The sequence below is a fragment of the Carlito syrichta genome, unplaced genomic scaffold (genome assembly GCF_000164805.1).
Source record: "Carlito syrichta isolate Samal-C Ts95f unplaced genomic scaffold, Tarsius_syrichta-2.0.1 Scaffold301924, whole genome shotgun sequence".
NCBI classification, from domain to species: domain Eukaryota; kingdom Metazoa; phylum Chordata; class Mammalia; order Primates; family Tarsiidae; genus Carlito; species Carlito syrichta.
In genome coordinates this window covers 758227-768803 of record NW_007246020.1, presented here as the reverse complement: position 1 = coordinate 768803, position 10577 = coordinate 758227, and the positions used below count along the sequence as shown (strand labels likewise).

General features: G+C 51.4%; 1 protein-coding gene across 6 annotated transcripts in view; it reads right to left on the bottom strand.

The window, feature by feature from the left end:
* The window catches only part of DNAJC11 (DnaJ heat shock protein family (Hsp40) member C11), an 82166-nt gene that overhangs the window by 4613 nt on the left and 66976 nt on the right, over window positions 1-10577 (bottom strand). For 5 of the 6 annotated variants that reach the window (XR_002481839.1, XM_008055682.2, XM_008055683.2 and 2 more), the window contains 5 exons: window positions 8960-9149; window positions 8200-8285; window positions 7727-7843; window positions 2803-2958; window positions 389-458 (listed from right to left, as the gene is read on the bottom strand). Coding sequence is in view for 5 of the 6 variants with exons in the window: in XM_008055682.2 (XP_008053873.1) it covers window positions 389-458; window positions 2803-2958; window positions 7727-7843; window positions 8200-8285; window positions 8960-9149 (619 nt within the window). In the remaining variant the exon portion in view is untranslated. The remainder of the gene's footprint in view (window positions 1-388; window positions 459-2802; window positions 2959-7726; window positions 7844-8199; window positions 8286-8959; window positions 9150-10577) is intronic. The other variant, XM_021711199.1, reaches the window with a different exon arrangement.

The window sequence follows — 10577 nt, the reverse complement described above, 5'->3', positions numbered from 1 at the left end:
ATCCACTCACCTCAGCCTCCCAAGGTGTGGGATTACAGGCTGAGCCACCGAGCCCGGCCTACTCAACATTTTAAAACAAACCTTGCTATGCCTTCTGAGGGTAACTGTACATAGCCTGTAAGGCAGGGACTGAAGCTCCCTGAACTGTGTCCCACAAGGCAATATGAAGACTAACGTGGGGATGAGGCTGTTGGGGGAGAGAAGCCTGACACCTCAGGCTCTAGAGGCCCGTGTGCAGAGTGGAGTGGGCTCCCATCTCGCTGAAGAGACATGGGTAGAAAGAAAAGCGCTTTCGCCGCGTCCTGTATCCTGCACCCCAGCAGTGGGAGTGCTCCGGAGACGAAGGTAGATTGGAGGACACACAGGGCAGCGAGGCCAGGGCACTCACAGCAGCTTCCGCCTCTTGCTGCTTCTGCAGGATGTCGCTGGCGGCGCTCTCTCTTTGCTTCTCCAGTTCCCTTACGAGAGAACAACACAGGCTGCACGTTAGCATGTGCTGCCAGCTTCAAGCCAACACAGCCCCTCGCTGGACCTGAGCCCAGCAAACAGTCTGTGATCTTCTTGGATTTCTAGTTCTAGAAGTTTAAAAAATATTTCCAAGACAGTCGCAGGCAAGTCTGTTAGTCACAGGCCTGCAGCTTTCACTCTATCCCCAGCTGGCTCTGCCCCACCCCCTCACCAGAGCCCCTGGAACATCCAGTCTCTCTGGAAAGAGGACTCCACCTGATGAGAACCCAGAAATCCCACTAACCGTCTGCGGCTATTACATAATACTTTCAGTAGGAACAGCATATTCTGCTAATACTACTTTAAATATACTCTCCTGCAGCAAAGTACCCCCCGGGGACCTGGTTCGGCATACACCTGTCTTGCCAGAAGATGGGATTCCGTCTGTTCCCTGTTCCCAGCCTCAAGCCTGGGAATTAGGACCCTGAACTAATTCAGGAGCCCAGAAGAGGAGGTTCATTCCTTTCTCTAAGATTCTCCAAGCTCAATGCTTTATTAAATTAGACGATGATAATGTAACAAATCTAGGCAGGGTGCAGTAGCTCATGCCTGTAATCCTAGCATTCTGGGAGGCCAAGGTGGGAGGATCACTTGAGCCCGGGAGCTTGAGGCCATCCTGGACCTGGGCAACATAGTGAGACCTTGTCTCCCCTAAAATAAAAAAAATTAGCCAGACATGAAGACACATGCCTGTGGTCCCAGCTACTAGGAAGCCAGAGGGGGAAAGACAGACTGAGCCTAGAAGGTCAAGGCTGCAATGAGCTTTGATCATGTTACTGCACTCCACAGTAATATAGTGAGACCTTGACTCTAAAATAAATAAGAGCCGGGTTCGGTGGCTCAGCCTGTAATCCCGTGCCTTTGGGAGGCTGAGGTGAGTGGATTGCCTGAGCCCGCGGGTTCGAGACCCGCCTGGGCAGAGAGACCTCATCTCTACAATAAATCAAAAAACCAGCCAGGCGTGGTAGCGCGTGCCTGTAATTCCGACTACTCGGAAGGCTGAGGTGGAAGGATCGCCGGAGCCCAGCAGGTCGAGGCTGCGGTGGCCGGAAGCGGCCACTGCACTCCAGTCTGGGCGACAGAGTGAGACTCCAACTCAAAAAAAAAAAAAAAAAAAGTAAATAAATAAATAACAAATCTAAACCCCTCTTAGTTTTCTGTTGAGATGTCTCACCTAGAGTTTAGATTTAATGCTATGCCCCACTGGACTGTCTAGAAGAAATTGCAAAATGAATTATAATTCCATGACTTCCAAGACTACAGTTAATGCGTGTCCCTTAAGTAAGAACGCAGAACCCGTTCTTCTTAAGCTCAGTGCCAAGAAAATAAATGGTTAGGTCAGGCACAGTGGCTCATGCCTATATCCCAGCACTTTGGGAGGCCGAGGTGAGAGGACTGCCTGAACCCAGGGGTTTGAGACTAGCCTGGGCAACTTGGCGAGACCTCATCTCTACAATAAATTAAAAAATTAGCTGGGCGTGGTGGCAAGTGCCTGTAATTCCAGCTACTTGGAAGGCTGAGGCAGAAGGATCACCTGAGCCCAGCAGGTCAAGGCTTGCAGTGCCTGCAAGTGTGCCACTGCACTCCAGCCTGGGCGACACAGTGAGACTCTGACTCAAAAAAGAAAAGAAAAGAAAGGAAAGGGGCCGGACTCGGTGGCTCATCCTGTAATCCTGCACCTTGGGAGGCCAAGGTGAGTGAATTGCCTGAGCCTGCAGTTTCGAGACCCACCTGGGCAACTTGGCAAGACCTCATCTCTACAATAAATCAAAAAAATTAGCCGGGCTTGGTAGCGCGCGCCTGTAATTCCAGCTACTTGAAAGGCTGAGGCAGAAGGATTGCCGGAGCCCAGCAGGTTGAGGCTGTGGTGGCCGGGAGAGGCCACTGCACTCTAGTCTGGGCAACAGAGTGAGACTCCAACTCAAAAAAAAAAAAAAAAAGAAAGGAAAGGAGGAAATAAACAAATAAATAAATGGTTAGAATCAGAACAAGGAAAGCATGTTTCTTGTAGTCATGGTTTAGAGTCTCAACAATGTTCTAAATCAACTCCAGTCTTTTCTGAAAGCATGACTGTCAAGTGAAGGGATCACAGCAGTCCTACCACAGATGATGATGACAGTTAACACTTACTAAGTACCTGGCCCAGTCACCAGGCCAAGCACCTCACATGTGTCAGTAAATTTAGTTTTCCTAAAAACCCCATGGGGTAGGTTCTATTATTACCTCCATTTTAAAGATGAGGAAACCGAGGCACAGGGCTATTTGCTGACATACCCATGATATGTTGAAACTTACTTCTCTTTTTGAGCCCTGAGGTATGGTTTGATGATCAGACGGTGCATGGCGAAGTAGACCACGAGAGGCCCCACGGTGGCATAGAACACAGCGCTGGGCAGGAGCTGATCCGTCAGATGGATGGGGAAGAAGTAAGTCTGACTGGCCCTGTTCAACCTGGGAAAACAGGACAAAACACCTAAGACGTGCCAGGTTTTCCAGGGAAGGGCAAGGGGGTTTTAGCCACAGCAAGAGCACCCTCAGATATGCAAAACAGTCAAAAGCAACCCAGAAGTCAGCCTGTCCTGTCAGCCACTCCTGTTGGTTCCCCATTCCAAAGCTTGGCTGCTGGAATAGTCGTGTGACGAAGAAAGGGCTCACCACCTGCTGACCTCAGGCAAAGCAACAGAGCAAGGCTTCACTAGAGTCAATGTCCCGCATGGCTGTGTCAGGCCAGAGGCCTCACAGGACAGGATGGAGACTCCTCCAGTGTCGAGAGAGGATCACATCTCAGATCTTAACTGATGTGTTCGAAAGAAGTTTGTAACTTCAAAAGTTAGCAAGTTAGGGAGGTTCTGCCTCCAGTCATGGACAGTTAGCTCCTGCTGGATCACCCTGTAAACTCTGGAGCATGTGAAAAACCACAGACCTTTCTTTTTTAAAATAAAAAATATTTATTTTTGTAAAGACAAGGTCTTGCTATGTTGCCCAGGCTGATCTCGAACTCCTGGGTTCAAGAAATCCTCCTGCCTCAGCCTCCCAAAATGCTGAGATTATAGGTATGAGCCACCACTTTAAGGTACTTTAGGGTGCTGAATAGCAACCAAGAGCTAGGAGACACGACAAGAGGACTAAGGACTCTAAGAATGGAATGGCATGGGTTTCAGCCTGAGGGTAAGGCTCAGTCTATGCCATGTGGGCTGGATAACACTTCAAAAGAAACCTGCAGTCATACAGGATTGAAGAACCAGAGCTCAGAGTTTGGGACAATCACAGCAGCTGGAGTCGGGGGGCAGGTCCCCCAAAAGAAAGACAGATGGGGAACATCCAATTGCGTATGAATGTGGCACAAATCTCTAGCTGACCCCTGGTCTATCAAATGGCTTTGCTAAGGCTAAAATGTACTGAGGTTTTGCCTGCTGCCACCACAGGTGAGTTTGAGTTTGCAGTTTGAGTTCAGCCAAGTTAACCACCTTCTAAAATGAAAATGGGCCGGGCTCAGTGGCTCAGCCTGTAATCCCAGCACTTTGGGAGGCCGAGGCGAGTAGATTGCCTGAGCCCGCGGGTTCAAGACACGCCTAGGCAACTTGGCGAGACCTCGTCTCTACAATAAATCAAAAACTAACCGGGCGTGGTAGCGCATGCCTGTAGTTCCAGCTACCTGGAAGGCTGAGGCGGAAGGACTGCCGGAGCCCAGCAGGTGGAGGCTGCGGTGGCCGGGAGTGGCCACTGCACTCCAGTCTGGGCGACAGAGTGAGACTCCAACTCAAAAAAAAAAAAAAAAAAAAAAAAAAAAAAGAAAATGAACACTTTTTGGGGAAATATAACAGAATACAAAGTCTCTACAATTTATCATCCATAATACCCAGGATATTATACAAATACATACATAAATGCATAAACACAGACATATGTACACACATAAGAACAATGAACCCAGAACAACCACAGATGACCCAGATGCTAGAACCAGTGGATAGGATTTTTTTTTTTTTTTGAGTTGGAGTCTCACTCTGTCACTCAGGCTGGAGTGCAGTGGCATACTCAAGGCCACTGTAGTCTCAACCTGCTGGGCTCAGGCAATCCTTCCGCCTCAGCCTTCCAAGTAGCTGAAACTACAGGCACATGCCACCATGCCCGACTTATTTTTTTATTTATCGTAGAGATGCGGTCTCACCAAGTTGCCCAGGCTGGTCTTGAACCTGTGAGCTCAGGCAATCTTCTCACCTCAGCCTCCTAAAGTTCTGGGATTATAGGTGTGAGTCACCATGCCCAGCATGATAAGGATTTTAAAACCACTATTTTAACTGTGCTTAGAGACAAAAGAAAATAAGAATAAGTAAAGAATGAGGGCCAGGCATGATGGCTCATTCCTGCAATCCCAGCACTTTGGAGGCGCTACATCGCTAAGGGCCATGTGGGCTCCAAAGTCCCTGGAGGACTCTGGCTGACTTCCATTTCTTTCTTTCTTTTTTTTTTTTTGAGTTGGAGTCTCACTCTGTCGCCAAGACTGGAGTGCAGTGGCCTGGAGTACAGTGGCGGCTCCCGGCCACCGCAGCCTTGCCCACTGGGCTCCGGCGATCCTTCCGCCTCAGCCTTCCAAGTAGCCGGAACTACAGGCACACGCTACCACGCCCGGCTGATTTTTTGATTTATTGTAGAGGTGAGGTCTCGCTGCCCAGGCGGGTCTCGAACCCGCGGGCTCAGGCAATCCACTCACCTCAGCCTCCCAAAGGCACGGGATTACAGGCTGAGCCACCGAGCCCGGCTCATTTCTTTCGTTCTTTCTTTCTTTTTTTTTTTTTGAGTTGGAGTCTCACTCCGTTGCCCAGACTGGAGTGCAGTGGCCGCTCCCGGCCACTGCAGCCTCGACCTGCTGGGCTCTGGCGATCCTTCCGCCTCAGCCTTCCAAGTAGCTGGAACTACAGGCGCACGCTACCACACCCAGCTCATTTTGATTTATTGTAGAGATGAGGTCTCGCCAAGTTGCCCAGGCGGGTCTCGAACCCGTGGGCTCAGGCAATTCACTCACCTCAGCTGACTTCCATTTCAAAGGAATTGTTCTGCCTGTGTGAGGAGGAGATTCACAGGGGTAGGGAGATCGGTGAAGAGGACATTGTGGTCTCAGACTGAGACCGTGGCAGCAGTGAGGTTAAGAACTGGTCAGGTTGCGAACACTTTCGTGAGGCGACTCTGAGACGTGTTGGACTTGGAGCGGGGATGAAGAACAGTACAGGCACTGCAAGGCTTCTGGATGGGCAAGGAGAAAGCCGGCACTCTTCCTCACTGAGACGGCGAGAGGCAGCAGGCAGAGACAGTGTTCCTTTGAGTCGGAGTCTCACTCTGCCACCCAGGCTGGAGTGCAGTGGCACAACCAAGGGTCACTGCAGCCTGGACATTCTAGGCTCAGGCGGTCCTTCTGCCTTAGCCTCCCAATAGCTGGAAATGCAGGTGTGAACCACCATGCCCAGCTAATTTTTACTTTTTTTGGAGAGATGAGGTTTTGCTTTGTTACTCAGGCTATTCTTTTTTTTTTTTTTTTAATATAGATGATGGCTGGGTGTGGTGGCTCACGCCTGTAACCCCAACACTTTGGGAGGCCGAGGTGAGAGAACTGCCTGAGCCCAGGGGCTCGAGACCAGCCCGGGCATCTTGGCAAGACCTCATTTCTCTAAAAAAAAAAAAAAAAAAAAAAAAATTTAACCGGGTATAGAGACACATGCCTGTGGTTCCAGCTACTTGGAAGGCTGAGGCAGAAGGGATCACCTGAGCCCAGCAGGTCAAGGCTGCAGTGTCCATGAGCATGCCACTGCCGTCCGGCCTGGGTGACAGAATGAGACTGAGTCAAAACAAAACAAAAAACATAAATAAAATACAGATGGGGTCTCGCTGTGTTGCCCAGGCTGGTCTTGAACTCCTGGCCTCCATTGATCCTAATGCCTTGGCCTCTCAAAGTGCTGGCGTCAGCCTCCCTAGTACCTGGGACTATAGGTTTGAGCCACCACACCTGTCCACAGAGCAGGTTCTGAAGGCTATGTGCATCTGGGCTGGGGGAGGGATATGGAGTTCTGTTTGGATGTGTGACTTATGAGATGTTATTAGGTATCCAAGTAAAGATCTGGAGAAGGAGGCTGGATGCATATATAAGCTGGAGACTGGAGTGGTACAAGCTGGTGCTCTCGCCACGAGAGTCAGTGCGTGAAGGCACTGGGAGCCATGAGCCTAGACAAGACCTGTACCTCGCAGTGGTGTCTTCATTGGAAGTTTGGGAGACAGCCAGATGGGAAGTCTGGGAAGAGCAGCTGGCTGGGAAGGGAAACCAGAGCCAGAGGGTGGTGCCTGGAACCCCAGAGCAGGCCGGCTGTAGGGCCGGAGGGACTGGCCACTGAGGTGGATGCTGCAGTGACCAAGCAAGATGAAGGTCAAGAATCACCCTCTAGCTGGGCTCGGTGGCTCAGCCTGTAATCCCGCGCTTTGGGAGGCTGAGGTGAGTGGATTGCCTGAGCCCGTGGGTTTGAGATCCTCCTGGGCAACTTAGCAAGACCTCATCTCTACAATAAATCAAAAATTAGCTGGACGTGGTAGCTCATGCCTGTCATTCCAGCTACTTGGAAGGCTGAGGCAGAAGGATCGCCGGAGCCCAGCAGGTCGAGGCTGCGGTGGCCGGCATAGGCCACTGCACTCCAGTCTGGGCGACAGTGAGACTCCAACTCAAAAAAAAGAAGAATCACCCTCTGGTCGGACATGTGTGGACAGGCACCCCGCTGGTGACTGACAGGGCTGGGGAAGAGTCCGACTGGAGCAGTTTAGAAGCAAACGAAACAAACGACCGTGAGCCAACACAGCTCTCTCAAGAACTAAGAAGGGAAGGGAATGACTAGCCATGGGGAGCAGGGGGCATGCACTGATGGAATCCCTCTGCTGAGAGGGAAGCTAAGGCTGTGGGTGTTGCTGGAGATGACCACAGCCCACGACAGCTAGAGTGTCTTAAGGAGGCACCGGCCACCGCCCAGTGATATCAGGAGAGGCAGAGACGCAGAGCTCACTTGCTCAGTGTTGGACTGCCACACTCCTTGACATTTATTTGCTCACCAAAGAGAGAAACAACTGTATCTTTCAGAACAAAAGTACAAAGCACAGACTGTCTCACCCTTAACTTAGGTGAAACCCAACTGGGTGAAGCTGCCAGACATTCCTTGGCTGGAAAGCCCCGAGTTCAACTTACTTGACTTTGAGAGAAACGCCCTGTGGGACGCCAATGCTGACGACTGCTCCCAGTACACTGTGCCTGGAGATCTTTCTCTCGGCTCCGTACTCCACCACTGTCCCAAAGAAGCCCGCCCTGCAGGGAAGGATCAGAGCTAGGGCCTGTGTCCCTCAGGCTTTTCACTCACAGGCAGCTGTCACTTGAGAAGCACCCAAGTCCCATCCCCCCACTCCCAACAGACTCATGACCGGTGCCCTCTGTCAATAACAGGACGAAGTCGGGACACCCAGGGCCCAGTTCTTCCCTTAGACTCCAAGTTCCTTGAGGGTCAGGACTTGGAGTAAGTCCACATAGGCTCACAACAGAAGGCCCTCAAAAAACATCACTCACACCAAGAGATTCACACAAGCAGGAGTCACACATCACCCCTGCATGGTACAAAACCCCAGCTCAGGCCAGTGGGCATCCACAGCGGCCAGGCCGGCACTTACTTGAGGGATCCTTTCACGCGGGTCTGATCGTCATCCTGGAACTTGTGCTGATAGCTGATCAGTGCAAAGGAGTGAGGGATTCCCAGCTGAGGAGACAGAGGGTAGATGGGTGCGGGGCCAGCAGGCCATTCTCCATGGGAAGGCAGGTGTCCCCTGCCCTCTAGCTCTGGGTGTCTGCTGTGTACAGGCCCCTAAGGCAGGGCCATGACCTGGCAGCCGCAAAACACATGTGAAGATACACTAGTTGCCAGAATTTAAAAACTGGGAGATCTCACTTAGAAACAGTTTTCTAGCTTCTCATGAAAAATAAAGAATCCTGACAACACTGAGCCTGTGTTCCTGGGTGGCAGCAGTTGGTGAGGGCCAAGGCACCACCACCTTCAAGGGGCGGCCTCTCACTCAACAGCCTTGACCCAGTCCCAGTGGCACTTGAGTGCATAGATCTCCTTTGGGGCTTCATTTGCCAACCAGGGCTCCCCCGATTCTGTGGGCTTCTCCCTCCAGGAAATGGTAAAATGCTGTTTTGCTTTACGATAATCTGAAGAGAGCTGCCCTGAGCTCGAGAACCACAATATTTCAACCCTCTGTGATACTCCCCCCACATCACTCCCGAGCGTGTGCAACCAGAGCCTGTCCCGTGGGGTGCCCTCAGTGCTCAACTCGGAAGGGTGGTCAGGGTGCAAGACCTAAGGGCATGCTGTGTGCTCGGGAGGGGGTCCCCTGCAACTCTGTCCTCAGTTGACAGCAGCTCCAGGCGCACCTGCAGGGCCACTGTGAAGTGGCTGGTCTTTGTGTCCCGCACAATGCTCGTGTTCATGGCCGACTGGATACCCCACCGCCACTGCAGGTAGCCCACAGTGTTCTTGTCTAGGTTTCTGGCTAGGACAGTGGTCAGGCCAGGTCGGATTCCACGGGATGAAAACTGCAGAGCACAGTTGGTCGTCACAAAGCTGGGGGGACACAGAGAAAAGGTCCTGAATGGCACTTGCGTGCAACTGTCCTTTGTCATGTCCTGTCAGGCTGAGGCGTTGCTCACCATCACTTCTATGAATTCTAGCCCCTAGCAAGGACAAGCAGGAGACCAGGCCTCCATTCACAAAGGGAGAGGGAAGGCCACCAGCAGATCTTTCTAATAATCCCCTGGCGATCTATACTGCCCCCCAACCATCCACAACTTCAGCTACAAGCAGAGGCAGATCAAAGTCTCCCAAACCAGGAGAGGCGATCAGAATCCCCGGGAGCTCTGGAAGGCTCTTGAATGAAATAGCCCAGGGCATCAGTTCCCCACCTGCCACACACTGGAGTCCCCAGGCTCACCCCAACATCCTCGATGGCTACTCCCGCCCTGGAGTCTGATTTCTTCACAATGGGCTTAGACTGTCAAAAAGGTCCCTGATGATTATTCCAGTGTAGAGCAGAGTGTGGGAACCACCTACTTAGAGCACACCCCAGACCAATGAATCAGAGTTTCTGGGGGCTGGTGGGGAGTCAGTCTGTTTTTAGAAAGCTGCTATGTGATTCTGATGCACACCCACAGTTGTACTACTTCCGGGAGCCCCTGGCAGGGCGAGTCCAGGAAGCCAGTTCCTGGGGAGCCTTTGCAGTCTGTTTCCAAGCAAATCCAGCCCCATCTTCTGGTTGAAAAGGGGCATTTCATTTCACTAACAAAGGAATTCATGCTTCACTCAAGGTGTAAAGGAGAATAAACGGTTGTTTTCTTTGGTAAACATCCACAGAATTGCCTAAATTTAGCTACTTTCTCTCCTTTCCAAGCTCCGGAGGTGACGCTTTTGCCATTAAAGTAGCAGTAATAATTCACTCTCACCCAGCTCACGCACTCGCTTGCCATAGCCTCCCATCCCACGTGAGTTAAGAACTAACTCCTGACTCTGCACAGGGCCTACCCCAACATTTCTCGATCCCATTCTCAAGTCACACTAGAAAGAGGCTACAAGCCAGGTGGAGTGGCTCACGCCTGTAATCGCAGCACTCTGGGAGGTGGAGGCCAGAGGATTGCCTGAGTCCAGCCTAGACAATTTGTCGAGATGTCGTCTCTACAATACATCAAAAAAATTAGCCAGGTGTGGTGGTGTGCACCTGTGATTCCAGCTACTTGGAAGGATGAGGTGGAAGGATTGCCTGAGCCCAGCAGGTCGAGGCTGCGGTGGCCATGAGTGTGGCACTGCACTCCAGCCTGGGCAAGAGAGTGAGACTCCGACTCAAAAATAAAATAAAGTAAAATAAAGAATGAGATCCCTATTTTGTTTTTTGTTTTTGAGTTGGAGTCTCACTCGGTCACTCCTGGCCACCACAGCCTCGCCTGCTGGGCTCCGGCGATCCTTCCGCCTCAGACTTCCAAGTAGCCAGAATTACAGGCA